The sequence below is a fragment of the Harpia harpyja genome, chromosome 2 (genome assembly GCF_026419915.1).
Source record: "Harpia harpyja isolate bHarHar1 chromosome 2, bHarHar1 primary haplotype, whole genome shotgun sequence".
NCBI lineage: Eukaryota > Metazoa > Chordata > Aves > Accipitriformes > Accipitridae > Harpia > Harpia harpyja.
The window spans coordinates 42,709,278-42,729,462 of NC_068941.1; the positions used below are offsets into that span (position 1 = coordinate 42,709,278).

Below are 20,185 nucleotides of genomic sequence, written 5' to 3' on the forward strand. Positions count from 1 at the left end.
CAAGGCTGGCTGTTACAGTCTAAAGCAAAAACCCAACACATTTGAATTAGCTGTGTTCCACAGGGGGAGTGGGGATGGTAAAATCAAGATAATGGGAGAGAAAAAAGATTCTGATCACAATGCTTTGGAAAACCAGATGGAAATTAGGCAAGGAAGGAGACAGCAAGGAAGAAGAGAGGTAGCAGGTAGGCGGGAAAAAATTAGGACAGGGATAAGAAATGCATTCCTTGGGACTGAGACAAAGCAATGGAAGTTTTTTATACTGTTGGAAGAAAGGGGAAGATACTGCCAGACAAGAATCACGGATTTAGCATGCATAGTCTAATCTGAAAATCTTCCTTTTATGTTTTCTTGGAGCCTTAATAATGCAATTTGCTATAATCTCAGTAGAAAAAATGGAAGTAATCTATAGCAGATTTTCCAGACACTCAGATAGTTCAGCATATACCTAAGTGATCTTATAGGCAAGATAAATATAACGTTTCTTGCAAATAGCAAGAATGCATGTAGCTCAGATAAATATAGTAAATCCCAATTTTCCGTACATTTCTTACAATGGTTATCTAAGTTAGTAACAAACTGCACCGTCACGGCTACTACACAGCAAAGGGAACTTCAACTTGTATGATTATCACTAATTATTTTACATCAGTTATACCACAGGGTAGTGATGTTCCTTTTTTCACCATCAGAATCACATAATAGAAGGTAGGATAAGCTATTCCTTAGTGCATACCATCCCCGGGTATATGTACTGTTAATGGGAACAGTATGTGTTTGCTAATCAGTAGAGGAAGCAGAATGAGCCTGGGAGATCAGGATGTACTTTTTATTTTTAAAAAGACTCTTGAGATCCAGAATGAACATATGGGACTAAACAATTTAAGAAAAATTTGGAACTCAAAACTTTCATTTGTATTTCCTCTTTATTTACATTTACTGGTATTTGCAAAAGTTCTGCAGATTTCAAAAATCCAAAGACAACCATCTTTTTTGAAGGGAAGAATTTCTTCACCGGCCATGGAATCAAAGGATTTGTACATTGGTACAGCATTTTTGCATCCCACAAAACCTGCATATTTTAAGATTTTTTTTAAATGAAAAAAATAATGAAAATAAGTCTGAATATAAAAACCAAATATTGATGGCACATAAGGCCAGAAGGTACCACTATAACCATTTAGTTTGAGCTCTTGCCAAGGGCCTTCTCAGAATTTAACTTTTTCAACAAGGATTATTAGAAGACAATCTGATTTTAAGTGAGCGTTTTCCAGGGCTGAGGAATTCACTACAACCCTCAGCACGTGATTACCATGGTGAAGGACACATTACTAAAACAGCAAAACAAAAGATAAACTTTATTTCTAATAAGACTGTAATTAAGATCAGCATTCAAATACTGTTCTTTTTACTGCATCCATCTCCTCAAATGCTTTATATTATCAAAGTTACTTTCCTGAAGCAGGTATTCCACGTCATCAAGTCATTCCTGAACTATCTTTTTGGTAAGTATATGGAGCGATCGCTAAATGTTTCTGAGTGCAAGGCAAAAATTTCCCATTCTTCAGTCATTTCCAAGTTTGTTTCCATGTCTCCTGTGCACCTGCTGAAACACGTGAACACTTAGTTGAATTGCAGCCACTGTGTCAACCAGGATTGTGCCAGGATGAATCGCTGAGGAAATGTATTCCTGATAAACTCATATTTGTTTCTGATCAGCACATATATTAGCCCTTTTTAGCTTTCTCATCAACTTCTACCTTATGTTCAGAATGTCGTCCATTAGAACCTATTAAATCAAATGTAGCCATCATCGAATCTTGCATTCTTTGCAATAAGTAGCAAATCTCTCCCGGACTTCCATGGAATCAGGATTAGGCACTTAGCCTTTTTAGGGTTTTGACATCTTATTATTTGATATCTGGCCTTCTGTCATCTGTCATTGTTTTCATTATTATTGCACTGCTATGTTCCTTTCAACAAGTGATTGATGCTTATTATTAACAGTCCCCCTGTTGATGCTTTGTTCAGATTCTGAACTAATGCATTTTTATATGAGCTTTTGTTGTGGATTTAGAAGAACACATATGAGAATATAATCTTCTGGTTTTAAGATTACAATCCTTACTTACCTCTCGCTAGATTCTTTCCCGTTTCTTGTGCAAAAAGTATTGAATGTGATTCCCAGTAATGTAGTCTGATTTTTTTATGCACAGTGTTAATGAGTATGTCTATTCTTAGTACACGGTCATAAATTACTATCACCTATAAATTTCTTTTTTCTCCTTTGCCTGCTTGCATCTTTTCGATTAGCATAGGACTGTTATAAAAAATGGAGAGTTGAAGAAAGCCATATTTTATTATCAGCATTTTTCCCCTGTTATTAAATTCTGATTAAACTGTTTTCTGGCTGATTCACTAGCCCATGCCATCCTTTTGTACTTACTCATCTCAGTTGGAATCTTTTATTTTTCTCTGGCACACCAACAGTAGAATATGGCCATGTAATTTGACATTTTTTCTACATGTTCTGACATGATGATACAAATCTGGAATATTACATGCACATACATACACACACAGACACACATTGTACCTGATGTATACATATACATACTCACAATTCTGTAATGGAAAAAATTGCGTTAGAAAATCAGCAGCCGGTGTGGTATCAGTTGTGACTGCCATGGCAGTTGTTATTCATTCACCACAAATAGTCTGTACAAAACCCCCAGCTGCAATTGGTAATTAACTTCTTACTCGGGTCACTTTTGTTTTACCCCCCTCCTATGCTATGTTCTGTAGGTCTTTAACTTGAAAGGTGTAGCAAGGACACTGTCATGACAGAAAGGGTGTTCAAGACCTTCACCTATAAACTGTTTTCATTCAGGTAAGGTTACTCATTGTGTAGTGCCCACTACAGTGGGATCAAACTTAGTTTAGCATTATCCACAGTTTAGTATAAACAATAAAATAACACTTTACTATCTAACCAGGTAAAACATGCATCACCATGAATTACTCTTACTGTATCTGACAAAGGTCTTGACGTGCATGTGGAATAGCACCGTTCTCTATGACACAAAAAAAACCCCAAACCCCCAACCAACCAAAAATAACAGCTTAGAGATTTAAATCTTTTCCATAACTGTAATGACAATTAGTTCAAAAAGTGGGGTTCTTCTAGATTTCATTTTTATGTTTTGCATCATCTTAATGCTTTTTATATTTTAGTTCATTATGCAGCTGTAATGTATATTGGCAAATAGCATTTATTATTAAAATTATTATTTAATTATATTTATTATATTAATATTATTATAAAATATTGAAATACAATCTTCAAACTGAGCTCTTTGCTGCATTTTTAACCTCACTTGATATACATAAGGGGATTCTTCAGACCTGGGTGGAAAAAGTGTATGTTTATGATTTATCTGTGCTCCTGTTAAAGACCGACAATACTACACTAAAATATTTATTAAAAGTAAATGCCTGTAGATCTCATTGTCCAGGGTGCAGTGAGGAGTACCTGAATGCAAGCTTTCCTCTGATATCTTAATCTGTCGATTGTCACAGTGACACTGTTTGCTCCTTTCACAGAATTCAGCTGTAGCTTTTACCATGGAGCACAAAACCTGACTGCTGGGAGGGACCAGGTAGGGGGAGACCAAGGAAGGGCTGTAGCGACTCTGACATTCTAACCCATATAATGCCATAGGGTCTAGAAGCTCACGCTGCTAAAGCTCACTCTCTTTTTCAGGCTCATCCCATTTTGTGGTGAGAGAGAGACGATGACACAAGTACAGACAGAAGCTAGTACAGAATTTCCCAGTGAAATGACTCAAATGAAACTAAACTGGTCATGAATTAGTGATGGGTAAAGGGCCTCAAACTGCCTACAGGATATGTACTTATATTGACATCTGAATATCTGAAGCTTCGAGACCCTTCTTTGTACCTGGAAAGGAGAATTAAGACAATTTAATAATTAAAAAAAAGGAAAACGCAATGCAAGATCAGTATCCTTTCTGACATGGGTATGTCTCATCTTTATTAACAAAAAATGAAATAAATAAAAATGCCAGCAAACGATCATTTAATAGCAAATTCATTGTCACGGTCACAGTATTGCTACACTGCCTGTTCTTCTATAAGATATGTGTGTGTGTCCGTGCGTGTCCGTGTGTGTGGACCATAGCAACAGACTTTGTGCCAAACTGAAAAATGTTAAATTTAGCTTGCAGTAAATAATATGTCTAGCTAATATGGATGGAACTCATCTTGGGAAAAAAAAAAAAGTCCCCATTGTACCTGAAAACGAAGTGTCTGAACAGCTTTAAACCTTCCTGCATACCAACTCGTCTGTTTTGGGTACGGCAGTTAAAAATACACTTTTCAGATATACCTGGGAGGTGGCTACATCCAAATGGCAGCCTGGTGAAGACTAGTGAAATAAATAAACAAACAAACCCTTTAAAAAAATTTAAGGGTTTTAGTTTTGGATGTTGTTTTTTTTTTTTTTTTTTTTTGCATTTCAGTTTTCCATCTAAGCTAACATCTCCCGCTGTCAAAGAGAGAAATCGGCGCGTGATTGACTCACGTCCCCGATTGTTACCCACTGAAAGCAGTGCGGACACGAGGGGCTCTGCACGCAGGCGGCAGTGTGCGCCGGCCAGCGCGTTCCTCCGAGGGGGGGGGCCTTTGGGCTGAGGTACCCAACTTCAGACACGATCTTTCGGGGGGGGGGGGAGCAGGCGCGGGAAGAGGGAAATGACACACCTCCCCCTAGGCGCCGGGGTCGGGACGGGACACGGAGATGGGGCCCGGGGCGGGGGCTGTGGGGGGGCTGTGGGTGCTGCCGCCGGCCCCGGCCCGGGCACCCGCCGCTCCCCGCGGCCGCCGCAGCGCCGCTGTCCGCGGTGCTGAAGGTTGGCGGCGGCGGCGGCCCTCGCCGCGGCCGCGCGCGCAGGGGCGGGGCGCGGCGGCGAAGGGGGCGGGAAGGGCGCGCTCCCGCCGGCCTCCCTGGCTCGCGCAGGCGCGCCGCCGCCTCGCCGGGTGCGCCGCCCGCCCGTTGAGTGCGAGGAGAGCGCGGGCGAGCGCGTGTGAGGGCAGGGCCGGGCGGCGGGCGCGCTCAGGCAGCGGGAGCACAGCGGCGCCGCCGCCAACGGCACGCGGCCACCCCCCCACCCCCCCTCTCCACCAGCCTCCAACACCCCCCCACCCCCGCCCGCTTATTTCCGGAGCCGGGACGAGGACCGGAGCGACGGCGGCGGCAGCTCTCGGCGGCAGCGTGGGCACCGGCTTCTCCCGCGCCTGCCGCGGGGATATTCTCGCTCCTTTCCTCCCGCGGTTGGCGTACTCCCGCCGGCCGCTCGCCCGGCGCGCAGAGGATCTAATTTGCTGACGAGCGCGCTCCGCGGAGGAGGAAGAGGACGGGGAAGAAGAAAGGGCTGTTTCCGTGGCTTTGTGGATGCTCTACTTTTCCTGGAAATGCAAAAGATTATGCATATTTCTGTCTTCCTGGCTCCCGTGTTGTGGGGACTGATCTGGGGGGTCAATTCTAACAGCATACAGATCGGTAGGTGCCCGCATGCCGGGGGACCTCGCTCTCCTCCCGACGGATCTCCCGCTCCCTCATCCCCGCCAGTGTCACTCGGGCATTCCTGTCATGTCGCCGCGCGCTCAGCCCCACCGCGGTACCCGCCAGGCGCCCGTGAGGTCCCCTCCGGCAGCCGCGGCCGACGCCTCCCCCGTCCCCTCGCCTTCCCCCTCGCCGCACCGCCCGTCCCGTCGCGCCCGCGGGCTCAGCCGCGGCGGCCGGGCGCGGGACGGACCCGCCGCCGGGATCGCTCCGGCAGCGCTGCCCGAGCCGGCGGAGCCTGCCGGGCACCCCCGCCCAGCCCAGCCCAGCCCCGGCGGCGGGAAGGGACGCGGCCCCGGCGGTGCTCTGCCCGTTTGACGCCTATGCCTGTTTCCCTGCAGGGGGGCTGTTCCCGAGGGGCGCCGATCAGGAGTACAGCGCGTTTCGGGTAGGGATGGTTCAGTTTTCCACCTCGGAGTTCAGGCTGACTCCCCACATCGACAACCTGGAGGTGGCCAACAGCTTCGCCGTCACCAACGCCTGTGAGTAACGGACGCCGCCAGCCGCTGCGCACTGCGCGCGCTGCCCGCCAGCCTGCTGTGGCGGCGGGGGCGGGGCGCCGCGCAGCGGGGGGGGGGGGCGGGGGGCTCCTCCGTGTGTGTGTGTGGTGGTGGTGGTAGTAGCGGGGCTGCTGGGGGGGGCGGGTGAGGGGGGCGCTGCGCCGCCGCCGCGGCCGAGCAGGTGCCGGAGGGCCCGGGCCCGACTCCGGCCCCGGGGAAACGGGGCGCGGGGGGGGGGGGTCTCCGTACGCCTCCCCAGCCCTCGGGGAGGTTTAAAATGGTGCCTGCCGCCCCCGCCCGGCGGCTCTCCCCACGCGTTACATAAGGCTGCGCGGCCGCGGGACCGCCCGCGGCGCTCCCCCGCCGCCCGAGAGCTGGGCGCGGGCTCTGCCGCGGCTGCGGAGCCTTCCCGTTAACCGGCGTGGGCCGGGCCGGGCCGGGCCGGGGCCCCCTCCCGACAGCAGTCGAGGGGGCGCGAAGCGGGCGGCTGCGATCAGCCATTTTACGCCGCGCGGCGCTCCAGGCTCCATCTCGCCGCCCTCTCGCCTCCCCCTCAGCCTCGCCGGGAGCTCGCCGCCCCCGCGGCTTCCGCGGCGAGCCGTCCCCCGTCGGCGGGCTGCGCGGGCGGCCGGCGCGGCTCAGCCCTGCCCTGGCTGGCTCCGCCTCCGGCGAGGCCGGGCCCGGCCGCACGCGTGCCGCGGGGTGCGGCGCACATGCGTTGCTCGGGGAGGCGGGGTGGTGCAGCGCGGGCGGCCGAGCGCGAAGAGAGGAGCCCTTCGGCGGGGGTCCCGCGGGGATGTTTGCTTCCGCCTGCCGCTCGGTGCCTGCCCCCCCCCCCGGCAGCCGCCCGGCGTTTGGCCCGGCGGGGCGCAGGTTGACCCCGCGGAGCGGCGTGGCTGGCGGGGGAGGGTCGGCCGGGCGTGCGATAAGGGGCAGCCGCGACAAGGGGTGCGGACGCTGCCCGTGCCGGCGTTGAGAGCTGTGAGAGTGAGGCAGGCGTTCCCAGGCCGAAGAGGGGTGCCCGCTTTCCCCCACTCCCCTGCTTGATCTGCCCGTTTCAAGCGAAACCGGGGGTCCTGCAGCGGCGCGGCCAGCAAGGCGGGGGGGGGGGGGGGAGAGCCCGCTCTGGTCCCGTGCTGCCCGCTCCCGCCCAGCTGTGGCTCATCGGCCGCCCAGCGCCGCGCTCCCCCCAGCCGCTTCCCCGTCTGTCCTGGGGACAAGCCGTCAGGGACGTTGAATCTGGAGGTTAGCTATCTGCGAGAGAAGTTTCCCTCCCGTGGCGACCTTTTGTTTTTTTTTTTCCCCTCCCCTAATTGAGCTACGTTACGGTAGGTGCGGTGGCGCTGAAGAGGGGCGTCTCGGCACAGACGCTGGGGTAGGTGGTGCAAGAGCTCAACCCAAGGAGCTTTCGGTGGCATGCGTGTATGAGGATAGGAGGGTGTAGCACACGTAGCTAAAGTCAGAAAAGGTCAGAGCACGTCATCGGCCACAGTAAGGCTACTTTGCTAATCTTCGCAAACTCTGTGGGAGTTCTTGCTTGCTTAGGTCATGAGGGTTTCCAGCAACCAGAACTGCATGTGGTTAGTATTTGCAATATATGTTATTGGGACGGTTGGTGAAGTAAGGGGTTGTGTAGCAGTCTAGATGGCATTCTGCAAAAATGTGACTGGTCTTAATTCTGTGAAGTCAATGAAATCTTGAAAATAATTTGTGTAAAACGCCCAATTTCTTTTTTTTTCCCTACTAGTACTAGATAACAAATACAGCCACCTGGTCTTTGCAGAAGTAAAGGATTCATATTTTTCTCCAATCCCATCCAAGTTTTTTCTCTGTGTTTGCATGCATGCATCAGTCTTGTTCATGAGCTTAGCTGTCTTCATTGGCGGAACTCTTACGATACTCAGGTGATGTGTGTAGGCTGTAGACTGCAGCGATGGACTTTGAGACCTCCAGCACAAGGGAGATGCTATCCATGTTTCAGGTTTCCCTTTGTCTGAACCTTGTCCAAGGCTTCTGTTTCCAAGCAGTTTGAAGAGCACCAAATTAAGACATGAACATGAACTTGCTTTTTCGTCACCTTGATCGCCACTGACGGTTTAGTGAAGTTATCTTGTCAATTCGATTTAATTGACTGGTGAAGCATATGGTAAAAATACGTGTAGTATCTCCTTGATTACCTTCCAAGAAGGGTTTGATTGGAGAACAAGGAGTTCTGAAGACAAATACTTGCCATATAGGAAGCAGAATTTAGCAGTTGGTTGCAGAGCACTGCATGCACAAACAGTTAAGGATGATCCATTTTTTTGTCCTCTTTATTTCAAATAAGAACAAGTGTATTGAAAAAGCTGTGAGTTGGTTGTGTTTGGTTTTTTTCAGAAGAGTGTACAAAGAACCTATGTCCAAAACCAGCACTATCAACAGTTAAACAATGCAGGTGTAAAAGAAGGTCACAGAAATGTAGGATAATACGAAATGGAAAATGCTTCGGTGTTTACCCAGGTATTTCACTCCAGCGAGGCGATTTTCCCTCACATAAATGTAGTGGCAGGCTCATACCGTGACAGAAGTAATGACCCTTTCCTACCCGAAGAATAACAAATTTTCTAAAATCGACGACTGAAATACTTCAGCGTTTGATTTAAAAACCCTAAGCCAGCCCGGTCTCCGGTTGCAGAAACTCCGGACGGCGGTGTGGGAGGTGCGGTGTCCAGCCGGGTGCCCCGGGTGGGGTGGCCCCCGGTCCCGGCCCCCGCCCGCCGCCTCCCGGCAGGTGGCAGCCGGCAGCAGCCCGGGGCTACCCCCTCCCGCCGCCCGCCCGCTGGGGGTGTGTCTGCCTCCCTCCTGCCGCCTGGTAACCAACGGGAGGCTGGGGCATACAATTCCGTCCCGGGTAAAACCAGACAAAAAACCCACTGTAAAAGTATTTAAAGGAATCTTCAAACTTATTGTCAGCACTTGCTCAGAGTTCGTTGATGGAACAAACAGTTTTTAGATTAACAAGTTGTACTGCTGGTACTACTTTTAAATCAGGTTCCTACACTTCCAGAAAAGGGGAGATGGTGGTCATGTACCCTGGGGGATGTTTGAAACAGTAGGACTACTCAGTCATTTAAAGGTGACCAGAAGATGCATGTAGCAGAGGAGGAGTGGACACTCTGTGAGTAGGTAGCCTTAACTCACGTAATATATCCATAATAGTCCCTCTAGGTTGTTGGACTGTTGCAAGGCCTGTGAACGCTGTGTTGACAGGTCATGGGGAGTAGCTGTTGGAATCTAATTGCAGTTTGACACCTCGCAAGTCTGTGTCACTAGGAGGCTTAATGGTTTTGATTGAGAGGTGGCGCAGTCTTTCTTCAGACTGATGGCACAATTAAAGGAGGTGTTCACTGCCATGATTACTGTTATAGCCTTCAAGAGAAATGGGTAAGGCTTAGCCCTCTTTGAGAATTCTTGGTGATTTGGAGGATTACAGTCTAGGTGGTAAAGGCAAATGTTAGCAAAGCGGTTCACTAACAGAACCTCTTTGGCTGTTAACAGCTGGAGCAAAGGTACAGCACTGCAGGTAATTCATAGGGCGGAATTGGAAGGTATCCAAACCACTGGACTTTATTGTCCTTCAGCACAGTGTAATCGAGTCTAATCTAATTGGAGAAGTGCTGACCGTAAGTGATATCAGATTTTTTAAAAATTGTTGATTCTGTCAAGAAAAGAGGAAACTAGTGAAGATTAAATCCTTTCCTCTTAAATCCACCAACCCAAAGAGGGATATTTGTATTGTGTACTCACATATTTTTGCACTGAAAGGATATTGGAGTCACCTAAAGAGATGTTTCCTATGGAGTACTATAAAACCTTCATAACTGTAACAAGTTTTTCATATAGTAGTTTCAGCACAGAGGTAATATATGCACAATCCCGGATGTTTAATCCTGCTGGCTCAAGAGCCAGTGTTGAGCTTTTCTGTTTTAAATCAAGTCTTACAGCTCTGCAGGGATCACTGCACCATGACATTATGACAAGGGGATGCTGATTCATGCATAAACCTTAGATCCTTTCATTATATCTTCAACCAGCAGCTTTGAAAACCTATGAATATCTAGCATGTTGCAACTTGGGAGTCATGGCAAAGGTTTTCCCAGCCATTTTGGAATATAACGCTCTAGATTGCATTCTTAAAGAAATAGCATTCAGCACACTGCTGGCAAAATGATTAACGAATAAGCAAAAAAAAAAATATATCCTGTAGTGGTAAAGATGGGAGAAGTTTAGATGCGTTTGTTTGAATTAAAATTACTGTGGACCAAGCCTAAATATATTTCACAATAAATTCTTATAACTGATTTTAAAGGAGAGGAGGAATTTATTAAATGCCTATGTTTCAGTTCATTTGTATTCCCAGTCCTTCTCATTTCTTTTTTGCTATAAACCAATTCTCAGGCTCTGAGCAGATGTGAAGCAGGTTGTGTACCCCCTTGTAATTAAAAGGGACAAGATCGGATGGGTTGCTGTAGTAAAATGATACAATAAAACCAGGATGTAGCCTACAATAGGTACTCTTGTGCTTTTGCTGCTCTCAAAAGATTTCTCCCCTCAAAATCAAGCTCTGTAGCAAACTTTAAACATTCTTCTACTCCTGAGAGTCAGTCATAAAGAAACCTGGGGTATTTATTGTGTGACAGTGCTGTCCCTGCTGTGCATCTTTGCTCCTGGCTCACAGAGCATTTTCACACAGCCGTGATCCAGAATGTGGGCAGATACAAATATGACAGTTTTTGCTTGGCTGCTTGACTTTTCAGATTTTTATTAGGTGATTATTGCATTAATTTTGTCCATATATCTGAAATAAAAAATTACCATGCAGTTTTGAATATAGTATGAATATATATTTTACTCTTATAAACCTTAAAGTGAGTTACATTTAATAGCAGTTTGTGAGTAGCATATCAATCAAGCCTTAAACATACCAATCAAGCTCTTATATCAACCAATATTATCAGTCAATCTCTTCAGTATGTTTATATATGCTTTTACTTATATTTAATATATGAAAATGTAGTAACTTTTTTCTATTTATGCTAATGAAAGCTTTAATTTACACTGGCTTTGATAGAACTATTGACTGCACATAGCTGGGGATGTACTTAACTCCTTCTGTGCATAATACTATCCAGCGTGTGTTACACACCCTAAACCAAGGGCCACTGCGTTAAGTGATACTGTTACAGCTGATTTCATTAGTTCTTTGATCAAGCTTCTCATGATTAAAATATTTTTGAGAATTAAGGCATGTTTAACAGATAATTATTTGATAATTACTAGGAAAGTATATAATAACTGGGAACATGTTATTAGTTTGAAAATACAATAACCCGGTAAAGACTGTTCTATTACCATTATGTAGAAAATTAAGATATTCAGCATAATTCTGTGAAAATGTTATTAAATTGTAAGAAAAAATTTGCTCAAGGAAAAAACAATTTTAAATTAATAAGTCTCTGATATGTGCTGGTCAGAATAATTTTTAGGAAAATAAAAAGAGGAAATAACCCATAGTAAACATAACCATGTATATATATGTATGTGTATATACACAGGTATATATTAATGTACATACATATGTACTTCTATAGTGAACAATAGTTTATTTTTAATGTCACAAATAAAAAGCAGGACATTGATTAAACCCTGCAATCCATTTTCTGAAGAGAATTATCTCAGAGCTCTTACTAGTAAGCCAATTTATCACTTTATGTCAGTGTTCTCACCCTGTGAATTGGGTGCATGAATTACTAATTTTTTATATTAAAGGTTCATGCCCATATTCTGGAACCAACGTCACTGCAACTGAAGCAGAGGAATGTCAGGTCAGACTGAAAATAACACTGAAAAGATACCTGAATAAGTAAAAAATTTAGTTGTATGTATCAAACTCTCTATATATGTTTATGTGAATGGGTTTCTCATATGACAGTTAACTGGAACTTTCATTTCTGAAATCAACAAGATTTTTCCATTATTTTGTAACTTATTATTGCATTTATCAGAACATGAATACAGTGGCATCTGCTTTTAGAAGACTGTGGACAAGGGATTAATTCCTTTTGCCATATAGATTTCTGAAGAGGTATAGGGCAAAAGTCTGCATGTTTTTATACAAAATATGTAGGTTTGTGGAGCATCATTATTATTTTGTCTTGAAAATTTAATGTTTCCCTTTAGTAAGTTCATAAAAAAAAATCTGCATTGACTACAAGTACATATTAGATGTAACCTTGTTGAAACTGAAAAAGGGCTTTGATTTAATTGAGTAAGTCTTTCCAATAATGAATTCTTTATAGATAAACAATAAGGAGTGAATAAAAGCATCAGACAAACGTAGTGAATGCATATTGCAAAACACATCAACAGTAAGGAGTAAAAGCAGGTTTTAAATAACAGCGTGTTGAACAAATTCATATTGGACCTTCTAAAATCAGTAACTGTGCTTAAAATACTGCTATTGTATTTATTTGCATGCAGTTACAGAGTGGTGTAGATGTCTCTTGAAATACTATTTACTTTTCTTTATCTATCTGTATCTAGGCTCACCATAGGACATTTTTGACTTTCCAATGCAATGCTACTATGCCCCGTTGTTTAACAATTATTCCATAACAGATCTGTGATTTTTTTTTCTTTTTTTTTTTTTTTTTCCCATTGTTTTAAGAAAGGTTCTCAAATCAGGCAGTTTATGGGGAGATTACCTTTTCCCCCCTAAAGTTCCCATTTGGGAAATTAATATAGACAGTTAACATTTCTGTCCTGAATCTGATTTAATGTACAGATACTTAGTGCATTTACCTACGGCTAGTTGCTTTATGAGAGTGTAAAAAAAAAATTTACAAGAAAAAAGGTATTCCTTACGATTGTGCAGCAAGGTGTGGTTCAGTTCTAGCTATTCCTGTCTCCCACCACCTGCTCCCAAACTTGACTCAGAGAAATTAATAGGATTTTTTTGAGGGTTGAAATGTTACATGCAGTTCAACTAAAGGTGATGGAATGAAGCACAAGAAATGTCTTATTTCAACTCTAATCTACTATTTTATTTGATATCAGAGGAAGGATATTCAGGTCTGTATTCATTGACTTAAATCAGCGTGTGATTGCTTTGTATGCTTGGGGTGCTGGGCCTGTAACTGAATTACCAATCACTTGAGCTAGTCCATGAATGACTTACTGGACTTTATTGCACATGGAAATGGGATCTTCATTACTTAACTACAGAAGGTAAATGTGCTTGCATTTCACTGTTAAAAAGAAAGAGTACTTTGCCATTTGTGTCTTAAAAGGGACGTATTTTTTCCAAATGATTCTTCCAATGAACAAGAGTAGGACAAAATTGTGTAAAATGTTCATATTGGCCCTGACTCATAAATGCATACTCATCCAACTGGTGTCAAAGAAGAGTTTCAAAGCTCAGTAAGGGACAGTGGTTAATTATATAAAATGTTCAAAACAGATCTATGAACACGTGCTTGCTATGCTATCCCACCTATTCAGTTTAATCTCAATTTCGGGTAGTTAATTTTGCATTGATTTGTTGCTACATTCTTTCAGGCTGCTGTGGTTAAGGTTGTCATACCACTGTAATTTATTCTCAGTATAAATGTGTTTGAAAGTTTAAAAACATGACTTGGGGTGGAAAAGATGCCTCTGCTTATTGCAAATGGTGTGAACTGATTTTCTTTCTCACACTTTGAAAATTACAAACAACAGATTCTTTCTAAGCACTTGGTATGATAGATATTTAAACAGCAATCTGTTAGGTAATGCGGAGATTTTCTCATCATCTGTACGAAGACTGCTTTCAGAGCTCATGTCAGCAACAGGGCTAGAGAGCTCGACAGAACAGTTTTGCAACTGCTTTGCGGCCTGGAGAAAGGATTTGTTTTATTTTCTGTGGTTTTCTGCCTTTTATGAATGTATTTGGTAGTTGTAGGACTCTGGTTTATATCCATAAAATGAAAAGGTGAATGTGCTTTGCCATCCCATGTAATGTAGATCTAAAATATTTGAATCTGTTGCATTCCTTTCTATATGTGTGAACTATCTCAGCATGTCTGCAAATGTATGCTAATGAAATAGACTGTACAGTTCTAAGCAAGTCAGAGTAGTTTGTTCAATGATCTCATAAATCTTTGAAACTGAGGATGTTGAGGGTTAGCATGCTCAAAATGTTCCTCCCTGATACTAGTTATGAGTTATTTTTGACAAAATGTCTTCCAAGCCAAAATGCTGGGGTTTGAGTTTTTTTTTCTTTGTTTTTCCCTCATATGAATGTAGCAAATTCCATAACACTTTAATAGTACAGTCTCAGAGGGGGTTCTTCGTACAAATGTGGGATCCTGCAAGCAGCAAAACTTTCCTGCGTGATTGTACCTTGTGCAGACGTACTGATATCAGGGAGTTTATTCCAGGTGTAATATTTGAAAAACAGGGTAAATATAGTTTGCATGGCTAGCGCATACCAAGCTCATACTTACATAAGCTAAAGCAATGTTACTTAGAGCAGAACCAGGATTGATCCACACTGGAATTACAGTGAGTGTTTAGGAGAATCATTCAGAATTTAACCCAGTTATTTCATATCTTGTCCATATCAGGCAGAGGACCTGAATTTAACCCTTTGTCTTTTACTTCCCAGTTGAATGCCCTTAGTGCTGGGCCATTTTTGTTTTGACATCAATCTCCCTCTCTGTCCACTCTCTCTCCACTCTTCTTCATTTTTCCTGCCATGATTAATTTTTTGTGAAAAAAATCTCAGTAATTGTACTTGTGTCCTGATGCAGGAAGGGGGAGAAGTAACTTTTAGGTTTTGGGAGCAGGAAGACAATTTCTTGCCCTTTGTTGTTATTATGGTAAAGCATAGAGGAAAAAAAGACAATGTTAGGAAAATTCAGTTATATTAATTTAAATAATTGCTCAAGAACAAATATTAATTGGCCAGATTTATACACAGCTTTAAACTTTTGAAGCCATTTTAAATGAACACTTGGAAACATAAGCATATAATTTTATTATCTTTAAAGACTAGGTGGATTTGAGGGATCAGGAAATAGATGAGAATATGAGTCACTACACATTATAAATTGCAGTGTAAGTGTGGTTTTAATTTCACTCACAGCCTTACATCTGCCCCATTTTAAGGTGCTTTCATTTGGTGAGAGTGGATCATGCTGAAATTCTGAAAAGTCATGACTGAAAAGTCATTCAGTCCTTTTACTGATTAATCGGATTAGTTCATGTATTCAGCAACCTGATCCCGTAGTCTGGGACTCCAGAGTAATAAGGCCAGGCTATTTTTGCTCAGTCAAATAAATGGTCAAGCTTCCACTGATGGTAGTATGAAAAAAAACAGATCCAAAATTCATATTATTTCTTTTTCTGTATGAGAGTGGAAGACTGATTTAATTTTTTGTGTATGGTAAGAGGCAGGGATTAAACAATTCCTAAAAAGTGCGGAGATGTTTGAGCATCTATTGGACCTACAGAATATTGATTCCAAAAACTTTATGGTACATGCTTATATGACCCCGTTGTTTTTAAGTATCGCACACATCTCTTAAGTGCTTTGTCAGGATTCAGCATGGAAACCTTAGAAAAATTATTAGACCATTTCAATTCAGTATAAATATGTAAATAGAACTGTTAGCTTAGCTAAAAAAGGAAAGGTTTGGTCTGTGCTTGTGTAGGTGAAGAGGAAAAACATAATGCTTGCTCCCCTCCTTTGTTTGCATTTGATCATGGATGTTATTGGTAAAATCTTTGCATAAATTTGAAATTTTCATTTTTTCTTAACTCCTTTTTCACTTGTAGGAAAATGTGTTTTGGCTTGACTTTATAGAACTCCCTAGTGTACTTTCTCTGTAGAAGTAAGCAAGCATCTGTGAGCTGCAAATACTGAATTTTTAGCAAGTGGAGCACTTAATGTTTCTTTGAGCTTATCTCTTTACCTCTATTTTGATATGATAAAAAGAGAATATATTCTTCAGTGTCTCCATTTGTGGGGACACTTCAAATTCACTTGCAATTAATATAGCTGAATACCCAGTTTGTGATACTCATGCTATCCTGTGTGACCTCAAGGTGCAGCTCCAGAAAATTAAGAGTGTCCTGTAAGTCCTGTAGCACATCTGGCAGCCTGTGGGGATGCCTCAGATACTCCAGTGTCTAAAATAGCACTTGGTACATGTACTTAGTACCTGAATAATTCCCTGAGTTTCATGAGAAATGAGCATGTCTGTAAACACCCAAGCAACTTTTAGGAACTTTGACATTTTTGTAGGCTATTAAGTATTGTTGCAATTAGTTGGTGTTTGTAGTGGAAAGCATGGATCATATTAAGTCATAACTTAGTCATTCCAAATAGATACATACTTTCAAGGATACTATATGCCTATTCTAACATGTTGAAGAGCCTCCAGTATTACTACATTTAGCTTTGTCCTTCTGGAGATGCAAAAAATGGTTTACTTCACCTTAGGATTTTTGTTTTCCTTTCTGTATGGAACTGTTTCTGGCTTCCTTTTGGACCCATGAATACAGTGGTTCAGTGAGTGTTGCGACTCCTAACATTACTTTTCATTTTCTGGTACTCAGAATCGTGATTTCCTGTGCCTGTGTTCCTGGCTTTATCTTGCACTCCAGGAACTTGCAGTGTTCAATTTTTGCAGTATTTTGTTGTTACATGACTTCTTGAGATCTATATGTTGCAGCACGTGGAAGCCATTTTCCAAACTAAATATCAGCTACCTTAAAAAACAGATGTATTAGGAAAAAAGTTCACTTGGTATGTTCCTCTCTTCATATAGGTGATATATTTCAACAATGTAGATTTAATTCTGAAGTTTCTTTCTTTTTTTTTTTCCTTGTTCTGTCCTCATAGTGCTTAAAACAGTTCACCAAAACGAGTGTTGCTACTACTGGGTTATTAAAAAAAGTAATTTTGCTAACTATTCAATTTTGACATTTTGGTGGTTCTGTAGCAAGAAATTTGTGCCTTTAAAATTCAGTGTCTTATTTACTAAATGTCCTTTGAAACTTCTTGAGGAAGCTAGCAATGTTTTCAGGAACATGGTTAACCTAGTTGTATGTGATGGGTTAACCCTGGCTGCACGCCAGGTGCCCACCAGAGCTGTTCTATCACTCCCCCTCCTTCTCAGCTGGACAGGGGAGAGAAAATATAACAAAGAGCTTGTGGGTCGAGATAAGGGTAGGAGAGATCACTCACCAATTACCGTCACGGGCAAAACAGACTCAGTTTGGGGAAAATTAACTCAATTTATTACAAATCAACTGGAGTAGGGTAATGAGAAATAAAACCAAATCTCAGAACACCTTCCCTCCACCCCTCCCTTCTTCCTGGGCACAACTTCACTCCCAGATTCTCTACCAACCCCCCAGCGGCACAGGGGGACGGGGATGGGGTTTACGGTCAGTTCATCACACGTTATTTTCTGCCGCTTCATGCTCCTCAGGGGGAGGACTCATCACACTCTTCCCCTGCTCCAGCGTGGGGTCCCACCCACGGGAGACAGTCCTCCACGAACTTCTCCAACGTGGGTCCTTCCCACGGGCTGCAGTTCTTCATGAACTGCTCCAGCATGGGTCCTTTCCACGGTGTGCAGTCCTTCAGGCACAGACTGCTCCAGCGTGGGTCCCCCACGGGGTCACAAGTCCTGCCAGAAAACCTGCTCCGTGGGCTCCTCTCTCCACAGATCCGCAGGTCCTGCCAGGAACCTGCTCCAGCGCGGGGTTCCCACGGGGTCACAGCCTCCTTCGGGAACCCACCTGCTCCGCCATGGGGTCCTCCACGGGCTGCAGGTGGATATCTGCTCCACCGTGGACCTCCATGGACTGCAGGGGGACAGCCTGCCTCACCATGGTCTTCACCATGGGCTGCAGGGGAATCTCTGCTCCGGCGCCTGGAGCATCTCCTCCCCCTCCTTCTTCACTGACCTTGGTGTCCGCAGGGTTGTTTCTCTTACATGTTCTCACTCCTCTCTCCGGCTGCTGAATACCTTCTGTCCCAACTTTTTTTTCCTTCTTAAAAATGTTATCACAGAGGCGTTACCACTATTGCTGATTGGCTCGGCCTTGGCCGGCGACGGGTCCGTCTTAGAGCCGGCTGGTATGGGCTCTCTCGAACACAGGGGAAGCTTCCAGCAGCTTCTTACAGAAGCCACCCCTGTAACACCCCCCCCCCCCTACCAAAACCTTGCCACACAAAACCAATACATTGTATCACTACAGATTGCTTACCAACTGTGAGCTTAGTTTTGTGCACTGTGATTTAATTATATTTGCTTTTGGTCTGATTTTTTTTCCCTTTCTCTTTAAGAAAAAGGCTGTGTTTTTTCTGTAGGCTTCCTTTTCCTCCTTTCAACTATGCCAACCAGCTAAGTATATGAAAAGTATCTGTTTCAGGAACCCTGGTCCATCTCATTAGAATTGTCTTCTGCTTTCCAGGTTTAAGTTTGTTAAGAACTCCTTGCTCAGTGACTGATTTTGTTTAGGATACAGATCTGTTGGGTGATAGTGACGTTAGTGATAGGTGTAAAGTGGTTTGTTTTGTTTGCTTGTTCATTTGGTTTTCTGATTGCTTTCTGTATTAGAACTCAGGAGATCTCATCTCGTTCCAAAGCAGCTTCCTAAATGTGTATGACAGACCAAAGGAGAGACCGTATAACTTGATGAGCCAGGAGAAGGTATACCTCACTATTGATACACTGTAAGAGAGTTTTGAGAAAAAAAATCTCATGCAGTTCAGAACTGTCCTACACATCCTTCCAGATTTTTAAGCCAGGGGCAGATGTGCACATTGCAGTTTAGGTTGCTTCTGATATTTCTGGGAATTCCTTGTTCTCTAACCCTTGGTGGCTTTATACACTTGCTATGAGTCCTTCCTAGCTGTGGTGATATCTCCAATTCTCTTCCGTAAAGTAGGCCAATACAGGCCAGTCCCCAAAGTGATTTAGAAACTATGGTGCTTAACACTGTCATGTGTACAAACTGGGAACTTGCAAGAGTCCAGGACTAGAGCAAGGCTGGAGGCATCTGTTACCCAGAGTGAGTGGTGAGAATTAGATGCCTAACAATGAAATTGGTAACAGCACCTAATGGAAAAGACATTAAGTCAGACTAAATGACAGAAAGCTGCTGTTTAGAAGCTTCTAACTGAAACTGTCAAACTAAAACTGTTCCTTTCCCTTCTTGGGTGACTGACGGCAGCTCTAAGGCAAAGGAAGCGGGATTAATGGCCAGAAACTACTTTCTCAGCTATAATGGTTTTAAACACTCTGGTTGTATGGTGCTTTGGATGCTGTGCTGATCTTCCACCTTTCTGTTGGAATAGCCCAATGGTGTAGAAAGTAGTGAGAGAGTCTGGCAGCTCAGAGGATGGTAGAAAAGAGGAGCTGACTTTTTGCCTAATCTTTATGGAATGCAGTTGGGGCCAGGGTGAGAAGAATGTTTTTTTACATGTGAAAAGAGAAGCAGTTCTACGGTCAGGTCTCCTTTTGTCTGGGATGTACTAACCTCAAGGTTTCTCATTAGACTGAAGTTTTTCATCTTAATTTGTACTAGTAGACCTGTATTTTTGAACCTGATATTGTAACAGATAATAGGTCTTTTGGCCTTCCTTAGGAGGGATTGCAGTGTGTTTTTTTGAATGAGTTCATTATTATCCTGGAGTTAGTTTGTATTCTATGCTGTATATTTTAGGTGGTAAAAGTTAACGCTGTTTGTATTTCAAGTTGCACTGGCCATGAGCAACATGGTACTTGCTCTTCCCATGGGTCTAGTCGCTTCATTGTTTCTGGATTAAATTCAGGGTAGGGAGTTTAATCTGTAGAGTTCTGTGTATGTCCAGTTTTGGCTATGTGGATAGAGATTTTGTCTTCTTTAGCTGTTATGGCAGCTGCATTCATGGACACTTAAGCTAATAGGCACTAGATTTAAAGATTAGGATGCTGTTGACAGGATGTTTTCTGTGAAGGGTGCT

The 20,185-nt window shown here is 43.7% G+C and overlaps 1 protein-coding gene across 10 annotated transcripts in view; it reads left to right on the forward strand.

Moving 5' to 3' along the window:
* Nucleotides 1-5,472: 5,472 nt before the first annotated feature.
* The window catches only part of GRIA2 (glutamate ionotropic receptor AMPA type subunit 2), a 99,007-nt gene continuing 84,294 nt past the window's right edge, over nucleotides 5,473-20,185 (forward strand). For all 10 annotated transcript variants that reach the window (XR_008233633.1, XM_052778036.1, XM_052777983.1 and 7 more), the window contains exons 1-2: nucleotides 5,473-5,581; nucleotides 5,986-6,126. Coding sequence is in view for 9 of the 10 variants with exons in the window: in XM_052778036.1 (XP_052633996.1) it covers nucleotides 5,494-5,581; nucleotides 5,986-6,126 (229 nt within the window). In the remaining variant the exon portion in view is untranslated. The remainder of the gene's footprint in view (nucleotides 5,582-5,985; nucleotides 6,127-20,185) is intronic.